The 20,163-nt window shown below is 46.1% G+C and overlaps 1 protein-coding gene across 2 annotated transcripts in view; it reads right to left on the bottom strand.

The window, feature by feature from the left end:
* dnah14 (dynein axonemal heavy chain 14) overlaps nucleotides 1-20,163 on the bottom strand; it is a 144,187-nt gene that overhangs the window by 11,202 nt on the left and 112,822 nt on the right. For both annotated transcript variants that reach the window (XM_031902515.1, XM_018093963.2), the window contains 16 exons: nucleotides 19,160-19,285; nucleotides 18,158-18,252; nucleotides 17,192-17,351; nucleotides 16,287-16,418; nucleotides 15,963-16,058; nucleotides 15,151-15,291; nucleotides 14,029-14,244; nucleotides 13,395-13,625; nucleotides 13,193-13,314; nucleotides 12,388-12,632; nucleotides 9,919-10,340; nucleotides 9,310-9,508; nucleotides 2,595-2,813; nucleotides 2,257-2,348; nucleotides 742-898; nucleotides 290-500 (listed from right to left, as the gene is read on the bottom strand). In XM_031902515.1, the coding sequence (XP_031758375.1) occupies nucleotides 290-500; nucleotides 742-898; nucleotides 2,257-2,348; nucleotides 2,595-2,813; nucleotides 9,310-9,508; nucleotides 9,919-10,340; nucleotides 12,388-12,632; nucleotides 13,193-13,314; nucleotides 13,395-13,625; nucleotides 14,029-14,244; nucleotides 15,151-15,291; nucleotides 15,963-16,058; nucleotides 16,287-16,418; nucleotides 17,192-17,351; nucleotides 18,158-18,252; nucleotides 19,160-19,285 (2,864 nt within the window). The remainder of the gene's footprint in view (nucleotides 1-289; nucleotides 501-741; nucleotides 899-2,256; nucleotides 2,349-2,594; nucleotides 2,814-9,309; nucleotides 9,509-9,918; nucleotides 10,341-12,387; nucleotides 12,633-13,192; nucleotides 13,315-13,394; nucleotides 13,626-14,028; nucleotides 14,245-15,150; nucleotides 15,292-15,962; nucleotides 16,059-16,286; nucleotides 16,419-17,191; nucleotides 17,352-18,157; nucleotides 18,253-19,159; nucleotides 19,286-20,163) is intronic.

A 20,163-nucleotide genomic window follows, 5' to 3' on the forward strand; every position in this document is an offset into this window, starting at 1 on the left:
GTGCCCCAGGGTAATGTGCCCCCTGGGTAATGTGCCCCCGGGTAATGTCCCCCCGGTAATGTCCCCCCGGGTAATGTGCCCCCGGGTAATGTGTCCCCGGGTAATGTGTCCCCTGGGTAATGTGCCCCTGGGTAATGTCCCCTCGGGTAATGTGCCCCTGGGTAATGTCCCCTCGGGCAATGTGCCCCTGGGTAATGTCCCCTCGGGCAATGTGCCCCTGGGTAATGTCCCCTCGGGCAATGTGCCCCTGGGTAATGTCCCCTCGGGTAATGTGCCCCCGGGTACTTACTTCTCCACAATCTCACTGAGCCGCGGCATGAAGGAGGCAGCCAGGTGGCAGTTCTGTAGGAAAACCCATCTCCCCTTCAGCCTGAGCGCATTATGGATGAGTTCCTCCGCCTTGGCCCCCTGACCCCGGCCCAGAGAGACCATGTCCAAATGTAGGGTGCTCCCCCGGGTCTCCAGCGCCAGCCGCTCCAGCTGTCCCACTGGGTCGATGCCTATAACACAAATACTTTAAAGGGGAACTATGACGAAAATCTAAATTTAATATGAGCCTCATCTCACTGAAATAAGATACTTTCTAAATATAAGGAATTCAAAATTCTGTACCGTTTCTGAAATAATCAAGTTACTCCCTCTCTCTCTATCTATACTGTATATATATATATATAATAATATACATTACACCAATCCAACACCTATCGCTCCAGTTAGTTTGCCAGTCCCAGTCCAACCTACCAGAGGAAAGGATAAAGATGAGGGGGCAGCTGGCATTGGATTCTTCCAGGGTCTCCTTTAGATTCACCCCCCCACTCTGAACATATTTCATCCCCATTTTCTCAGCTATGAATTCTCGTACGGCTCTTATCAAACCCTCTGGCAGGAGCACCTTTATCTAGAAGTTATATGGGAAAAGCACAGAAATTCAATTTACCATATTAAACTGGTTATTGCATGGTGGGCTCTACAGATCAAAGGCACATAGTTTTATGGTATCTCTCTGTACAGGCTATGAGCAAACTTAGGGGGCTGTTCCTGCTGAATTGTGCTTAGTACAGGGGAATCCCTATGTGCCATAGTTTTATGGTATCTCTCTGTACAGGCTATGAGCAAACTTAGGGGGCTGTTCCTGCTGAATTGTGCTTAGTACAGGGGAATCCCTATGTGCCATAGTTTTATGGTATCTCTCTGTACAGGCTATGAGCAAACTCATGCTGTTCCTGCTGAATTGTGCTTAGTACAGGGGAATCCCTATGTGCCATAGTTTTATGGTATCTCTCTGTACAGGCTATGAGCAAACTTAGGGGGCTGTTCCTGCTGAATTGTGCTTAGTACAGGGGAATCCCTATGTGCCATAGTTTTATGGTATCTCTCTGTACAGGCTATGAGCAAACTTAGGGGGCTGTTCCTGCTGAATTGTGCTTAGTACAGGGGAATCCCTATGTGCCATAGTTTTATGGTATCTCTCTGTACAGGCTATGGGCAAACTTAGGGGGCTGTTCCTGCTGAATTGTGCTTAGTACAGGGGAATCCCTATGTGCCATAGTTTTATGGTATCTCTCTGTACAGGCTATGAGCAAACTTAGGAGGCTGTTCCTGCTGAATTGTGCTTAGTGCAGGGGAATCCCTATGTGCCATAGTTTTATGGTATCTCTCTGTACAGGCTATGAGCAAACTTAGGGGGCTGTTCCTGCTGAATTGTGCTTAGTACAGGGGAATCCCTATGTGCCATAGTTTTATGGTATCTCTCTGTACAGGCTATGAGCAAACTTAGGGGGCTGTTCCTGCTGAATTGTGCTTAGTACAGGGGAATCCCTATGTGCCATAGTTTTATGGTATCTCTCTGTACAGGCTATGAGCAAACTTAGGGGGCTGTTCCTGCTGAATTGTGCTTAGTACAGGGGAATCCCTATGTGCCATAGTTTTATGGTATCTCTCTGTACAGGCTATGGGCAAACTTAGGGGGCTGTTCCTGCTGAATTGTACTTAGTACACGGGAATACCTTAATGCATTAATAGGGACTGTTCCTACAACCGGAGCAGTGCAGGAGGGTTATGGGAAATCTTGACAGAAGTTAAGAGGAAAAAAGACCCAGGAGGGAATGTATGATATAATTACCTTTTAATAATCCCACTGGACATGCAGAAAGGGAAAATGAAAAATAAAATTACAATGGCCCTTAAATTAATGGAACAAAAATCTGCGTACCAGTCACGTCAATGGGACAGAACAGACAGAAGCAGCCGACTTACTAAGATCAGTTTCTGGAAAGCAGACAGCTCCTCCCATTTAAATATAACTGGCTCGGAAGGCAGTTCCTCTGTGTTTGCTGCTTGGGCTCCATCTGCAGAATTATTTTTATTTAAGTAAATTAAAAATATCATATTTGTGACATTCATGTATCAGCTTATTGAAAACAGAATCTCCAGTTTGGGTTTGGTTTAATATAAGTCCAGCCCCCCCACTGCCCCTCCAACTGAGAGTCACAAGTCACACCCCCAAAGCCGCCTATTGTTCATCATAACATATATATAATTATATAGAAGGCAGATGTGATTGGTCCAATTACAGGGTTGCCCCCACCCCTTACCTTGCTGGGATGGAACGTAGGATTCGCTCAGAAAGCCGTACAGACCCTCCCTGCTCCTGAAGGAACCCCACTGTTGGCTGCTGGATGTGAGAGACTGACAGAGTTGGGCAAATGGTGCCAAGGTGCGGCTCAGGTACTGGCACTGTCTCCATGTGGGTTCCGAGAGCCACTCAGGAATATGGCACCCTGGGTCCTCATCCCTTATCTCATCCCTTACGTCTGCACATAAAAAGTCATATCAATAAGGAGATTTTGTGATACTCACCGTTAAATCCTTTTCTCTCAGGAAGTCTGTGGGACACAGGGACCATGGGTATAGTAGGTACCAGCAGGAGGCAGGACACTAGAATAGGAAGAAGAGGCCTAACCCCTCCTCCCTGCTGCTATACCCCCCTGCACTTCCTGCCTTAACCAGTTTTGTCAACAAGAACCAACAAGGTAACGAGTAACTATAACTATATACATGTAGGCAGAGAGAATTCAGAGTTTTCCGCTTCCAGGGGGGGAAGCCCTGTGTCCCACAGACTTCCTGAGAGAAAAGGATTTAACGGTGAGTATCACAAAATCTCCTTTTCTCTAACAGTCGTCTGTGGGACACAGGGACCATGGGGACATACCAAAGCTGTCCCAGAATTTCAGGGCGGGAGAAGCGGTTGATAGAATATAGGATTAATTCACTGCCGCTTGTAGAACTTTTCTACCAAAGTGCGCGTCAGATGCTGCGAATACCTCAAATTGGTAGAATTTTGTAAATGAATGGATGGAGGACCAAGTGGCGGCCCTGCAGACTTGTTCGGCTGAGGCTCTGTTCCTGAAGGCCCAGGAGGTGCCTATGCCCCTGGTAGAGTGCGCCGTGATGTGGACAGGAGGAGATCTTCCACGGGCGACGTAGGCTCTTCGTATGGCTTCCCGTATCCAGCGGGATATGGTGGTCTTGGATGCCTGGTGACCTTTTCGTGTTCCTGAATGAAGGACAAATAGAGATGTCGTCGCTCGTATGTCCTGGGTACGGTGCAAGTAGAATTTGAGGGCCCGCACCGGGTCCAAGGAATGTAACGCCACCTCTTTGGGAGATGCTGGATGAGGACAGAATGAAGGGATCGTGATGTCCTGATTTATGTGGAATGTCGAAACCACCTTGGGAACAAAGGATGGGAGGGTTCGTAGAACTGCTCGATCCGTGTGGAATATCAGAAATGGATGCTGGCAGGAAAGAGCGCTAATTTCCGACACTCTGCGTGCTGAAGCGATGGCCAGAAGAAAAACCGTCTTCCAGGTCAACCAGGCTAGCGGAATGGTGGCTAGCGGCTCGAATGGAGGAACCTGCAGTGCTGATAGGACCAGGTTGAGGTCCCATGGCGGCAGCGGCTCTCGGAAGGGGGGGCAAATGCGTGATACCCCTTGAATGAAAGTGGTCACGTCGGGAAGGATGGCTAATCTTTCTTGGAAAAGGACTGAGAGCGCCGAGATTTGGGATTTTAAGGAGCTCAGTGAGAGGCCCTTATCAAGGCCTGACTGCAGAAAAGATAGTAAGCGTGGAACTGATAGGTCCTGGAAGGAGTTTCCTGTCTGATTGCACCAGTCACTATACGTTTTCCACACGCGATGGTAGGTCTTAGAGGACACCGGTTTTCTAGCTGCCATCAAGGTGCATATGACATCTTGAGAGAACCCTTTCCGGGTAAGAACTAACGACTCAATCGCCACGCCGTCAAATTCAGGAAGGCTGGATCGGGGTGGAGGATTGGCCCTTGAGTGAGAAGGTCGGGAGTGAGAGGTAGAGGCCACGGATCTGCTCTGCTGAGAGCCACCAGCTCGGTGAACCAGGCTCTTCTGGGCCAATGTGGAGCTATCAGTATGACTGTGCATCTTTCGGATCTGATTTTTCGGAGAACTCTGGGAAGCAGAGGGAGAGGTGGGAAGACGTAAGCCAGGTCGAAGTCCCACTTGGTCGTCAAGGCATCCGCTGCTAACGCTAGAGGGTCTCGGCATCTGGACATGAATTGTGTCACTTTCCGGTTGTGACGGGAGGCCATGAGGTCTACCTCCGGGAGACCCCATCGGTCCACAATGTCTAGGAAGATCTTGGGATTCAAGGCCCATTCCCCTGGATCGATCCTTTGACGGCTGAGATAGTCTGCCTGCCAGTTCTCGAGTCCGGGAATGTAGATTGCGGTTAGCCGCACGTCCCTTGCTTCTGCCCATGTTAGAATGCGACTGACTTCCTTGAGGGCTTGTCGGCTTCTTGTGCCCCCCTGGTGGTTCAGGTATGCAACCGTGGTTGCGTTGTCCGATTGGATCTTGATGTCGCGTCCTGTGAGTCGGTTCTGCCAGTGGCATAAGGCTAGTCGTACCGCTCTGATTTCTAATATGTTGATTGGAAGTTGGGATTCTGCTGCTGCCCAGGTTCCCTGAGCTGAGAGCTGTCCCAGGACTGCGCCCCAGCCTTTGAGGCTGGCGTCCGTGGTTAGGATGAGCCACTGTGGTTCCTGTAGGGAACGGCCCTTCTCCAGGTGAGTCGGGTTGAGCCACCAAGACAGAGCCACTCTCGTTCTGGGTAGAAGCTTGATTGGTTGGGAGAGAGAGCTGCGGTTCCATTGATCCAGAATGTTCCACTGTAGAGTCCTTAGATGGAACTGGGCAAAGGGAACCGCTTCTATAGAGGACACCAGAGACCCTAGCACTTGCATGGCAAATCGAATGGAGGGCTGAGGGGTGTGGATAAGTTGACGAACTAGGCTCTGGATTCTGCCGATCTTTTCCGGTGGAAGGTAGACCTTTTGCTGTGCCGTGTCGAATAGCATGCCTAGGAAGGGCATGCGTTGAGCTGGCGTTAGCCGAGATTTTGCTATGTTGATCTTCCAACCCAGTGTGGTCAGGGTGTCCATGACCAGAGAGAGCTGGGATGTGGCTGCTGGACGAGAGGGTGCTTTGAGCAGTAAGTCGTCCAGGTAAGGAGTGATGGAGACTCCTCTGGATCTCAACGAGGCTGCAGCTGCCGACATGATTTTGGTAAATATCCTGGGGGCCGAGGTGAGTCCGAAGGGAAGTGCGGTGAACTGGAAGTGATTGTTTTTGATTGCAAAGCGCAAGAACTTCCAATGGGGAGGGAAAATGGGCACATGGAGGTATGCGTCTTTGATGTCCAGGGCAACCAGGAATTCGTTGGGGTTCATGGCCGCAATTACTGACCGTAGGGATTCCATCTTGAATCGTGAAGAACGAATGAAGACGTTTAGGTGCTTCAGGTCCAGGACGGGTCTGAAGGATCCGTCCTTTTTTGGGACGATGAAGAGGTTGGAATAGAAGCCTCGGAACTTGTCGCCGGGAGGAACCGGAACAATAACTCCTTCTTCCAACAAGTCCTGGACGATGGAAAGGAAGGCCCCTTGTTTGTGTGGATCCTGAGGGAGCCGGGACATGAAGAAACGGTTGGGTGGCCTGGACACAAATTCGAGACGATAACCTGAGGTGATTATGTCGTGTACCCACGTGTCTGTGGTGAGGCGAAGCCATTCGTCCCGGAAAAGGCGGAGTCTGCCTCCGACTGGGGCGTGATCTTCTAGAGGAAGGTAGTCATGCTGTGGAGGACTTATCGGAAGCCTTGGCTTGAGGCTTTTTGTTTTGCCACGAGTATTTGGGACGGCCTTGGAATCTAGGCTTGTTGGAATTCTGGGATTGGTAATCCCTAGAGGGTGGTGCCTTGGATGGTCTAGTGCGAAAGAAGCGTCCTCGACGAAAGGAGGTACGGTTCCTTGGTTGCGGAAGTAGAGTACTCTTTCCCCCGGTCGCCTGACTAATTATTTTGTCCAGTTCTGGGCCGAAAAGGAGTTTACCCTTGAATGGGATGGTGGTAAGCGATTTTTTGGATGAGAGGTCGGCCGACCACAGTTTTAGCCACAGGGAACGGCGTGCCGCCACCGATAGAGCGGATGTCCGACTGATGGCTTGAACCGCATCAAGGGATGCTTCGCACAGGTATTCATTGGCGTCCTTGATTTGGGATGCCAGGGTCGCCAATTCCTGTCTAGGGGCGCCAGCGTTTATGCCGTCGATTAATGAGGTAGACCAGGTTTGTATGGCCCTTGCTACCCACGCCGATGCTAAGACGGGTCTCAGACTTTCCCCGGACGCTGTGTATGCGGCTCTGAGGAACCCTTCCGTCTTCTTGTCCATAGAGTCCTTGAAGGAAGAGGAGTCAGGGACCGGAAGGGCGGTGTTCTTGGAGAGGCGTGAGACGGGTGCATCCACCGAAGGTGGAGTGGACCACTTGTGAAGGGCTTCCTGAGGGAACGGATATGAGCGCTGGAACCGCCTATTGGCTTGGAAGCGTTTCTCTGGGTGATCCCACTCCGACTGAATGATGCTATCCAACTGTTCGTGGGTGGGAAACATGGACAGTAGCTTCTTCTGGCGCTTGAATAGTGATTGCGCCGAACTCTGAGCCTCTGGCGTCTTGAGGTCAAGGCAGGATATGACTGCCGCAATGAGAGAGTCTACCGCTTCCGATGGAGTTTTGGAAGTTTCCTCAGTCTCGGCAGGGTCATCCTCATCAGAAATTTCCCCTTCGCTTAGGGACTGTTCATCCCAGGTGGCCGAGGGCTGAGGTGAATCAGAATCGCTGTATTCTTCAGTGTGAGGCGGTACTTGGCGTTTAAGGGATTTGGTTCGGGGATCTGGATCCTCCCGATCCAACTTGTCCAACAGCTTGTCCAGGCATGCTGCTAATTTGGGAATGCCTGTGGAAAGAGAAACAGCCCATGATGGAGGTTCCTGGTTGGAAGCCGTGACCTGTGGCTGTGCTGCGTGCGTCTCCATGGAAGTAGGCCCGTCCCTTGGTTCCTCGGCCTGGACCGGGGGCGTAGGTTCCTGGGCCTGGGAAGTAGTCTCAGCTGGAATCTTGGAACAGGAGGAGCATAGTGGGTCCTTCCTGCCTGAGGGGAGGCGTTTGGAGCACCTGGCGCAAGCAAGATATTTTACTTTGGATGCGCTAGAGGCCCCCCTGGAAAAGGGGCCGTCTGAATTGCCCTCTGCCATGATTCAGTAGCGAAAGAGCAGGGAAAATAAGGCAGGAGAAAACACACAGAGCAGAAAGCAGTGCCAGTACAGTGCCAATACAATGTGAGTATGGAGGCAGTATGGTGACAATAGTGAATTTAGGTCAAACACGGAGTTAGTACAGTGTCAGTACAGAAACAAACCGTATCAGTATAGTGCCAGAGCAGTGCTAGTACAGGTCAGTACTGAGCAGGTGAGGTGCCAGTGAAAACAGCGCAGAATAGCATAAGAAGGAAAAAAGAATTTTTTTTTTTTTTTTTTTTTTTTTTTTTTTACACAAGTCTCTGATCACAGTGCCTAGTAGATTGTATGAAGGGAGAGAACCCTTTATAGCCTGCGTGCCTGCCCACCCCACCCAGTAAGCCTATCTCCCTTATGCCAGCGCCTAGCTCCTGAGGTAAAAATTATACCAGTCCCTGGGAACCGAGCTGCCTGGAGAGCCTGAGTCAGGATGGAGAGGGAGAGCCAGCGATTCAGGATGGAGAGCAGAAAGGAGCTGAAGTGATCCGGTGTTGTCTGGAGAGCGCGCGAAAGAAAGGCGCGAAGGAAAGACTCCAGCAGTGGCGCGTGACGTCATCCGCCTGTGCAGGAGGTGGAACGCAGGCGGTGGAACGCAAACGGTGGAACGCAAATGGTGGAACGCAACGGTGGAACGCATCGCGTTCGGAAGGTCCAGAGGAGCCGGAGAGACAGCGAGAGGGGCCCAATCCCTGCAGAGGCGCAAGAATGGCAGGCAGGCAGGCTAGGTAAGGCTGGGAGAGGCAGGGCAAGGCATGGGAGGCACGCATAGGCAGCGCTGGCTAGGCAGGATAGGTGGCACCAGGAGGAAACGCTGGGCAGCTTCTGTCCTCTGTAGTCAGAGGACAGGGAATCTGCAAGGCTAGTAATAAGCTTACTTGAGAGCCCCAACGTCCTGATTTTTCCCACGTAGGGGGAAGCCTGGGTAGAGGGGCTCCTGTTGGAGGCCTCTAGGACAACCCCTGTTGCCAGATTGCATCTGGCCGATGAAAAGTAATCTGAGAGAGAGATGATCCTGTCTCCTTGTGGGACACTAGAAAAAAACTGGTTAAGGCAGGAAGTGCAGGGGGGTATAGCAGCAGGGAGGAGGGGTTAGGCCTCTTCTTCCTATTCTAGTGTCCTGCCTCCTGCTGGTACCTACTATACCCCATGGTCCCTGTGTCCCACAGACGACTGTTAGAGAAATATAAATATACAATGTAGTTACTTAGGCGGCTTCATATAGGTTTCCCTTGGCGCTACTGTACTGACAGGCCTACGTAAGGTTAATATGAGCATTCCTGCATTGCTTTGGGGCATAGGTGCACTTTACACAAAGGGTTAAGATTAGGCTAAGGTTAAGAGTTAAGCTAAAGGTTAGGGTTAGGCTAAAGGATAGAGTTGGGCTAAGGGTTAGGCTAAAGGTTAGGATTAGGCTTTGGTTTAGTGTTAAACTTAAGGTTAGGCTAAGGGTTAGGGTTAGGCTAAAGATTAGTATATTTTAATAAAAAAAAGGGCTTGCACACAAATAATCACAGGCACAGTGGTAGTATTTAAAAAATACTTATCTTTTATTTAGTATGCAGAAAGTTTAACAGAAGTCAATTCTTTGTATGCTTTGTTCTAAACTGGTTAGTTGTAAGAAGAGATAGCAACTTACCCGCAGCCTGGGAATCTGCCTTCCTGCCCACAGTGTTTGCCAGCAGCCTGGAGTGCAGGAAGAACTCCCACTCGGCACTGGGGAGGAATCCTAGGCTGTGACCGGAGGGCTCCCCGCTGCCGACGTTTCTCATGATGCCGACAGTTAGCATGAAGGAGAAGCAGAGCTGATGTTCAGTGAAGAGCGCAGAGGACACAATCTGCACAAAACACAAGGAGAAATACGAGGGAAAAGGAAGTAGAGCCTTGTGGTCTTTGGGTTTGACCCATACGGCTTTCATGCACAATCTGCTCATATACACAGCACACAGGCACGGGCATTTTGTGGTCAGGAACTATGATTTGGTGCAACTGCTCCAGGCAGCAGCATCCCTAGCAACTCTGTAACTTGCCCTTTAAATTTCTTAAATGGGGCAGATCACATGAAAATATAAGTTAGTATGATACAGACAGTGATATCCTGAGCCCTGTGGGGGCCCCTGGGATAGCAGCCCTGCTGGGTACAACCCTGGGCAAGTACAGATACAATGTGAATGATCGGAGAGACAGTTGCTTATAAAGGACCCCCAGTTCATCGATACTGGCTCATTGCTATAGTTGGCCCAATTACCTTGTACACATTCCCTGTTAAAGTGTCGATAATGTTGTTGATGCGGCTTTTCCTGCCATCGCAGTCAGTAGATATATCTTCTTTGGGGCCGGTCTGTCTGTCTGTGCCTTTGTGCCGGCTGAGGGCTCGGATGGATTCAGGAGACACTAATGATGTTGGTGCCTGTGCAGCCTCCATGGACTCTACAAAGACCCGGTGGAACCACTGAAGGGAGAACTGGTACATGTAGTTCAGACGGATGAGATTGGCCACGACAAAATAGAGAATGGCGCCTCTCCTGGCAACAGGCAGGTAGGTCCCACGTGCTGCTTCTATGGTGGCCTCGGTTTTAGCGGAGTCCTCAATCCTCTTTACAACATCCTTTGATTTCAGCTTGGATTTTTTCAGATTGTCTATCAGGTCCTCGTCATCTAGCAAGTGGCCTAGCAAGGAATAGAACATCATGATAAGCGCACAGAGATGGAGTCTTCAAACAAGGATGGGGGGATACAAAGTGTTTCACTTAAATACAATTGTCCCTAAATAAACTGAACCACAGTTTGGAACCAGCTTAAAATGGAATAATTTAATTCAGGAATGTTTAGGTGACAATTATCTCAGTGAATAAATTGCTTGCCCCCCCTGCTGATTGGGCTGTTCTGTAGACAGGTGAAATCCATTTTTGTGGCACTATTCTGCCCATGGATCAGCTGGAGCTGCACATAGTGTTAAGGTGGCCATCAGGCCTGGACTGGCAATCTGTGGGTTCTGGCAAATGCCAGAGGGGCTACTGTAAGATGCCATAGTCAGTCAATATTTATTGGGCTGCTGGGGGCTGTTTTTGTGTAACTGGAAAGCCAGGGCCTATTTTGAATCCCAGTCCAGGCCTGGTGGCCATACATGTGACTTGTGTATGGGGCAAATCAGGGAAAGGATCTGCTTGTTTGGCGACCTCAATGTACATATGGCCAGTGTCAAAGGGCCTAAAACAATGTTGGTGCTATTAGACTGCATGTATCACCACTATATCACTGACTGGTGCTGTTCTAAATGGTGGTGCAAATAACCCATAGAGGCCTCTACCATGTGAATCAGTCGTGTACATTCTGGAACAAGGTGCCTAAGTCAAAAGTACCACCCAAATGTCAACTAAGGCCACTCTATTCCTCCTCCTTGTTTATTATGTTTTCCCCATTTGTGTCTTAAACTAACAAGTAGAACTAGATTAACAGGGTTAATATACTTATAATATACAGTTCGGTCATTTCTCTATGGGACCAAACTGTAAATGATATCCTTATAAACGGTGCTTAGTGATGTTATCAGTTATAATCGGAGCTTAGTGATGTCCTTTCTGTCTCACTAAAACTTGTATATTATAATAAATAAAGTACCCCCTGTTGTAAAATATGACGATATTAGAAGTCACCTTGGAGGTCAATGACCTGTATAAAAGCATGAGGCCTTTGGCCTTGTACCTTTATATGGTCATAGAGTTGACTTCTAATATCCCTATATTTTACAATAGGGGGTACTTTATTCACTATATATTATAAGGAACCCCTCGGGGACTTATAATATCCCTATATGTTACAATAGGGGGTACTTTATTCACTATATATTATAAGGAACTCCTCGGGGGCTTATAATATCCCTATATGTTACAATAGGGGGTACTTTATTCACTATATATTATAAGGAACTCCTCGGGGGCTTATAATATCCCTATATGTTACAATAGGGGGTACTTTATTCACTATATATTATAAGGAACTCCTCAGGGACTTATAATATCCCTATATGTTACAATAGGGGGTACTTTATTTACTATATATTATAAGGAACCCCTCGGGGACTTATAATATCCCTATATGTTACAATAGGGGGTACTTTATTCACTATATATTATAAGGAACCCCTCGGGGACTTATAATATCCCTATATGTTACAATAGGGGATACTTTATTCACTATATATTATAAGGAACCCCTCGGGGGCTTATAATATCCCTATATGTTACAATAGGGGGTACTTTATTCACTATATATTATAAGGAACCCCTCGGGGACTTATAATATCCCTATATGTTACAATAGGGGGTACTTTATTCACTATATATTATAAGGAACCGCTCTGGGGCTTATAATATCCCTATATGTTACAATAGGGGGTACTTTATTCACTATATATTATAAGGAACTCCTCGGGGGCTTATAATATCCCTATATGTTACAATAGGGGGTACTTTATTCACTATATATTATAAGGAACTCCTCGGGGGCTTATAATATCCCTATATTTTACAATAGGGGGTACTTTATTCACTATATATTATAAGGAACTCCTCGGGGGCTTATAATATCCCTATATTTTACAATAGGGGGTACTTTTTGGCCTTGCACCTGAAACAGCTCTGAATGTAACATAGAAATAGCAATGGAACAGCGCCCTCTAGTGATTAAGTTCAGTAATTGATAAGGGCTTAGAAACCTTGGGTTTTCTGCAGCAGGCTGAGTGACTTTTCCTCTAGTTCCCGGAGTGTGCAGGCATCGGCAGCAATGCTCTCCAGTAAGTGACAGCGCTGCTGCTCCAGGTGGGGTTGCTCGTGAGTCACAACACTAGACAGCAGTTGGTCCTGCAGTCCCTTGAACGTTACTGTGAAGTTTATCATTGTTACCATTATACACACGGCTGGGAGGAAATGCGGATCAGGTGCCTGCGTAGTCATGTACAGTCTGGGAGAAAAAGAACTAGAATTAGAAAATACTGTTTTTCATAAAAAAACCCAAAAACACCCATCGTTGATCACTGGCAGCCCTGTGACCCCCCTACCCTACGTGACTGGTGACTTCTATGAGTTGGTGGCACTATAAAGACTGGGCTAAAAAAAAATTATTAATCAACAATCTCTCCACTGAGCAATTGCCCTTTTTTTCTGGGGAGTGGCCATTAGGGCACAATGTAATAACAGGATAACAGGCGCTGTATATCATTGGTGAGGTGATTATAAGGGTACCTTTGGGGTTATTTCATAAAAGGCCCTAAGGTTGCCCAGGGGCAGTAACCTATAGCAACCAATCAGCAGGTAGCATTTACTGGTCACCTGTTTAAAAGCAAGCATTTTATTGGTTGCTATGGGTTACTGCTCCTGGGCAAACTTAGTGTCTTTTATTACATATGGGGGTTTATGTCCCCCTTTTATTTTTCAACTAAAAAATCCAAAGGGCAAATGAAAAAAGTTACGTTACTGTGAACCTATCAAGTTTAACGCTCACATTTAAAGTGACAGCCTTACCTAAAGTGTTGGTTGTATTCAATTTCAGAGTCTCCTATCTTGATAAAATCTTGCCCTGCTCTTCGAAATATTTCTTTTCCTAATATTGGCTTCAAACTGGGGTCCAGATCTTCTGCAACATCCTAAAAACAAGAGACAAGAATGACTACTGTGTTACACCCCCCCCCCCCACCAGGGCAGCCCTAAGCCCCATCAGACCTACCTGTAGGAGAACGGCTTCCCCGAGGCGCATAGCATTCTCCATTACCTGCAGGTAGTTGCCATCAGACGCACGCACTTGCCTCAGCTCATTTCCTTCCATCTGGCAAATCCACTTACACGCTTGGCCATGGGGATCGATAAAGAGCGGCCAGCGGTGCCCATTCTTGACCAGTATTGCATTTTCAGTGGAGTAGGGATCTAAAGGCAAACCTTCATTCTGCCACTGGCGCACCTGGGATATGAATTAGACAGAACTTTTACAATTTATAGAGTTACATTTTTGATGAAGCAACTATAAAATTCATGAGAGCAAAGAATCGTAGCACCCAGACGGTCTTAAGGTCCCCATACACGGGCCGATTGTAGCTGCCGATATGGGTCACTTGGATCGATTATCGTCCCATGTAGGGGCAGAAATGACGGCCATACCTAACCGATATCTGGCCTGAAATTGGTTAGATATCGATTGGGCAGGTTAAAAGATTCAGTCGGATCGGGGACCGCATCGGCCCCATTGCCGCCATTATAATTATGGCCCTGGGGCAACTGAGAATATTGATGGACACTACAGCACTGACTACAGCATTTCCATTTGGCAAGAAGGGTAAGTTTCCCAGCAAAGGCACGGTGTGTACCTCACTCTCGGAGGCCATGGCTCTGATGATGGAGTAGTCGGCAGACAGAGGGATCCTATAGCTTCCGCAGCCTTCTAGCCATTCCGCCACAAGTTTCTCCCGATACTCTGATGTAAACACTCCACAATATGCAATAAATGCAGCAGAAACCAGGGTGTCCCCAATGATTCCTTCCATGGCAAGATCAAGTCTGTCTACGGATTCCTTCCATCGGATCTGTGGTCACAGAACATTTAAGGTGAAAAACAGGTAACTGCAAACTGTCAGATTAAAGGGGAGGTTCGCATTTAAGTTGACTTTTAGTGCATTATAGAATGGCCAATTCTAAGCAACTTTCCAATTGGTCTTCATTATTTATTTTTCATAGTTTTTCAATAATTTGCCTTCCTCTTCTGCCTCTTTCCAGTTTTCAAATTGGGGTCACTGACCCCGGCAGCCAAAAAACTATTGCTCTGTGAGGCTCCAGTTTTATTGTTATTGTTACGTTGTATTTTTTATCTTTCTATTTAGGCCCTCTTCTACTCAGATTCCAGTGTCTCATTCATACACCTGTCTGGTTGCTAAGATCATTTAAACCCTAGTAACCAGATAACTGCTGAAATTCCAAACTAGAGAGTTGCTGAACAAAAAGTAAAATCATAAATAAAAATATAAATAATGAAGACCAGTTGCAAATTGTCTCAGAGTATTACTTCCTCTGCCATACTAAAAAGTAACTTAAAGTTGAACAACTCCTTTGAGTTGGCATTTAGTATGATGTAGAGAGTAATATTCTGAGCCATCTGAAGATGGTCTAAATGGTATTAATTGTGTTTTTTTAATTATTTCACTTTTGCTGAGCAAAAGTCTTAATGGTATTAATGGTGTTTTTTTTAATTATTTCACTTTTGTTGAGCAGCCTCTCCAGTTTGGAATTCAGCAGCTATCTGGTTGCTAGGGTCCAGTTTACCTTAGTAACCAGGTAGTGGTTTGAGAGGGAGACTGATATATGAAAAGAAGAGGGACTGAATATAAAAACAAGTAATAAAAAGTAACAATCCCCCCTCTAATAGCACTGGACATGGAATATCTGCCCTGTGAAGCCCACCCATGCCCTGTGTGCAAGGAAACACAGCACAAGACCTTTTCCTCTGCCAAAGCCGAGATCAGCACTGCTGCCCGCTGTAACCTCTCCGTGGTTAGCTGTTTGCGCTGAGCCAGGAGCTGTCTCTCTGATGCGCTCTCATTGGACTGCCTCTGCATCAGCTCCAGATGTTCTTCCACCTGGAAAGGAAAATACCATTTAATACTATGGATCACTAGACATGATGTTTAATGTAATAATATGGTTTGGAACAGTTCCCTAAGCCCCGCCCCCTGTTCCCCTGCTGGTCCGGCTGACTACTTTGTGACTCAAATAAACTGTAACAATAGCCGCCTGTCCCTCAGCCTGCCTTCAGCCTGCCTCCTCCCAATCCCACAATTCCCTGCTGCACACGTGATGTCAATAAGGAAAGGAACATCCCAGTGCAATGCATTGTGGGTTATGTAGTTCCTGCATGCTGTCTGTAAGCTGTGGGGAAGTTGTTACAATTTGTAACATCAGTGTTTTAGTCCCTCCTCCCCTGCCAGGAACTCAAATGATGCAGAAAGAGAAGAACTGTTTTGCGGCTGGGTTTCAGCATATAAAATGGGATTTATTCCTACTTTTTGAAGGGACAGATTACAGGGATAGGTATATTAGGGGTTTCTATGTTGGGTGGGGCTCTTTAACAAATTTTGGTTCAGAATCCTGAGTTCCCCTTGTTTCAAATACTATTTTATACCAAATCTGTATGTATGACATATGTGCCTGAGAATTCCAGTCTAAATGACTGTACCAGGGGAGGCAGGGTTCCATATAGACACATAGCAAATGCCAGCGACTAGCAGCATGAATGGAGGAAATCTCTTACCATGGCCAGACTTCTCTGCTTATGCCTCAGCCGCTCCTGCGCCAGCCCAAGGGCCCCCTGAGCTTCAGCAACATGTTTTTGTTTAGGTGTCACCATCTAGAGCAAAATAGATTTAAAAAAAGCAACATGATCATAATTCCCCTTTAAACCAATGAGGCCCAAAAACTGGGACCTGGAGAACCCGGGAACTTATGTACTTATATAGGTGCAAATGCACTGCGCAGCTTAGTAAGTGAGTAAATGCTACGTCTGTTTGGTACATGCCTGACCTGAATTTATATATAATATCCACGGACAGGGTATAGCCGTACAATGGAGTCGTACCTTTTTTACATCGTGATAGTGTTCTAGGGCTAAAACCCACTGACAGAGCGACCGACAAGCGCTGGATACCATTCCCACCTTCTGGGGGTTAAACTCAGGGGTTTTGGAATATTTTTTAAGCTTCAGAAATGCCTGAAAATAAATACTGAATATTAAATATAAACATAATTACATTACTCATCTATCATCTATCTGTCTTTATCAATCTATTATCATCTATCTCTCTCTCTCTATTATTGTCTGTCTATCCGTCTATCTATCTGTCTGTCTATCTATTTGTCTGTCTATCTATTTGTCTGTCTGTCTATCTATCTCTTTTTTATTTATATGTATTGGGGTGAAAGCCAACAATGCACATCAGTCCTAGCACTGGGAGGGAAGTCTATCTATCTACCTACCTATCTATCATCTATCTCTCTCTCTATTATCGTCTATCTATCTATCTGTCTGTCTATCTATTTGTCTGCCTGTCTGTCTATCTATCTCTTTATTTATATGTATTGGGGTGAAAGTCAACTATGCACATCAGTCCTGGCACTGGGAGAGACGTTATCTATCTATCTATCTATCTATCTATCTATCTATCTATATATCTGTCATCTATCTATCATCAATTTTTTTGTATCTATGTATTTATGTAGCTATGTATGTATCTATCTCTATCTCTTTCTTAGTTATACTGTATGTATTGGGGTGAAGCCAAGGATGCACATCAGTCCTGGCAATGGGAGAGAGAGTGAGGCTAAACAAGTAAGTCTCTTCCCATAATGAGTGCAGATTTAGTTGGAGTGAGTGTAACAAGGAATAGATAGAACACTCTGACATTTCCCTCTCTTTCACGTCTCACCGTAGCTTTTACCTGAGCACATTTATCTGTATAAGAAGGTGTATCTGTATGGGGGTACCTTTTTGGGGATACTGTCTTTGTCCAGGCCGACCAGTCTCTTGAGAAATCCTGGATCCCCAAGTAAGAGTTTTGCTGTAGGCCAGTCGGGTTTCTGCTGCAGCAGCACACAAACTGCATTCATCACCGTCAACACCAGGAAGGGAGGGTGAGTGTACACTCTACGGGGAGGGAAGTGAATTAAAGGATGCAACTGGTTTTCATTTTTTATTTTTTTGTTATTTAGCTTTTTGTTTCAGCAGCTCTCTGTTATGGAATTTTGCTAGCTATGTGGTTGCTAGGCTCTTGTTTACCTTAGCAACCAGACAGTGGTTTAAATGAGAAACAGGAATATGGAATAGGAGAGGAACTCAATAAAAAAATAAGGAATAAAAAGGAATAATAATACAACTGTAACCTCGCAGAGCAATAGTTTCTTTAACTGCCAGGGTCAGTGACCCCCATTTGGGAGATGGAAGGAGTCAGAAATGTAAGGCAAATAAAAAAAAGAAAAATTGCAAAGTTATAGACCAACTTTCAAATGGGGGTCACTGACCCTGGCAGCTAAAACAACTATTGCTCTGTGAGGCTACAACTTTATTAATGTTACTTTTTATTCCTTATCTTTCTATTCAGGCCCCCTTCTATTCATATCCAATCTCTCATTCAAATGACTGCCTGGTTGCTAAGGTAAACAGGCCCAGGGGGTCACTGACCCTAGAAACCAGATCGCTGGTGAAGTTCCAAACTGGAGAGCTGCGGAACAAAAGCTAACTAACTAAAAACCACAAATGATGAAAAATGAAAACCAGTTGCAAATTGTGTAAGAAGGTCATTGTCTAAAAGTTAATTTAAAGGTGAACTTCAAGTGCAATATTTTTATTGAATACATTGTACAATTGATTTTACACTACAGGAGTGCCCCTCGCTTCTGCCTGTTTGTAGCCCTGTCTCACCATCATAGATCTGCCTCACTAATTACACTTACTTGACTTCCGAGATGTCCCCTTTGTCCAAGGCATCTAGAGCAGAGACCGCCTCTTGCAGGGCTGGGAGCACCTCATTGAGTTCTTGTACCGCTTGCTGCAAACAGGGGGAGGAGTCAGCACAGAACAGCATATACGGCCCCTTACAGCTGGATTCACTATGCAGTCACTAATCCTCTTATATTATCAGATTTATTTTGTATCCATTTGGTGAATTAACGGTCAAGTAGGAAAGGAGGGGGATAACAATGAATTTTAGCAGTCTGGGAATACACTAAATATTACAGGGGTCATTCTAGACCCTGGGGGGGTGCGAGTGCAAGAGCACTAAGGGGCGCAACCCAAGGACCTTTAGTCCTACCCCCCTTGTCTTTTTTGACAGGAATGTGTTTTAACAGAATTTTGATACACTTATGAATATAGGTTAGTTTGCTTTTGCGCTCCACCACTTAACACTCACTGGAGCTCATTTATCAACACTGGGCAAATTTGCCCATGGGCAGTAACCCATAGCAACCAATCAGTGATTGGCTTTTTTCAGCCAGCTGCAGGTAGAACAATAAATGCAACAGTTTGATTGGTTGCCATGGGTTACTGCCCATGGGCAAATTTGCCCAGTGTTGATAAATAAGCCTCAATGAGTGTTAAGTGGTGGAGCGCAAAAGCGCCTCGCAAGGCTTTTACGGCGATTTGCGCGAAATCGCCGCCGCATGTGCCATCCCCGTGTGCCAGAGCCTTAAGACACACTGAGCTACTAGTAGCAGATACTTATTCATGGCTACTAAACTCCAGAAAATCCCCTGCCATAGACAATACTGAGAATTGCCTCTGCTAAACACACATAAAGACAATTATCAGTAAATGATCAGCATTGTCTATTTTAGTAGCTGTGACAAGTAGCTGCTACTAGTAGCTCCGTGTGTCTTCACCCTAAGCTGGCATATTAGCTCCCAGTACCCAGCCCTACAGTGCCAGTTGTTAGATACAGTGTTACCAGGGATCACCTCGGCATATACTTGCACTATCTTTGTCTCCGCAGCCATAACTTCTTCTTCTTGGGCTACGATAGCTCTGACCTGCTCCACCACCACCGAGTCTCTCTGGGCTTTCTCAATGAGAGTTTCGATTTCCTAAAGAAAATAACATAAAAAAAACATTAATACCTTTCAAATGTAATTCAGTATTAGGGCAGCTTTAGCAAAAAGGTCCAACTACTTTTCCCCTTAATATTTTGAGACTTAGCGCTGCCCACAGAAAAACTCACCCCCTTTCTATTCATTTCTATTGGATTTTTAGACTAGTATTTATCAATGGAGGAAAGTTAGGGGTATATTTATCACGCTGTGTAAAAAATGGAGTAAAACATTACCGGTGATGTTCCTCATAGCAGCCAATCGGATGCTTTGCTTTGGTTTTCTAACTGTTGAGATCTAATTGCTGATTGGTTGCCCTGGGCAACATCACAAGTAATGCTTCACTCCACTTTTTACACAGCATGATAAATATACCCCTAAGACCCTAAGACCCCTAAAATATACCCCTAAGAATTTAATAAACTCACTTCCACGAATGTCTGACATTTACTTAAATGTCTGAATTAAAAAAGTGTGCACGGAAAAAGTCACAATAAAGTCACAAAAACTCTGAATTTTTTGTCGCACAACAAACCAATGTCAAAAATCCAAAACGTTTAAAGTTTCGAGGCAAAAGAGAAATCTTCCAGGAAAGGGAAGGGACATCTCCCATTGATTTCTACATGATCCCGGCAGGTTTTAGCTGACAAATTGTCGGATAAGTAAAGTAAATCTCAATAAATTTGAGACCTTTTTTTGTGCTAAAAAAATCAGAAAATCAAAAATCCCGTAGGTGGGGATATCAGGAGAAGATCTGCTAGATTGGCGACATAGCCAAGCGACCTTTACCCTTCCCCATTGAATCCAAATCTTTAAAATGCACACCCCCAGTGGCATTACTTTAGGGCACTGGACGCAATTGCTGCAAATGCAGT

Source organism: Xenopus tropicalis, chromosome 5 (assembly GCF_000004195.4).
Source record: "Xenopus tropicalis strain Nigerian chromosome 5, UCB_Xtro_10.0, whole genome shotgun sequence".
NCBI lineage: Eukaryota > Metazoa > Chordata > Amphibia > Anura > Pipidae > Xenopus > Xenopus tropicalis.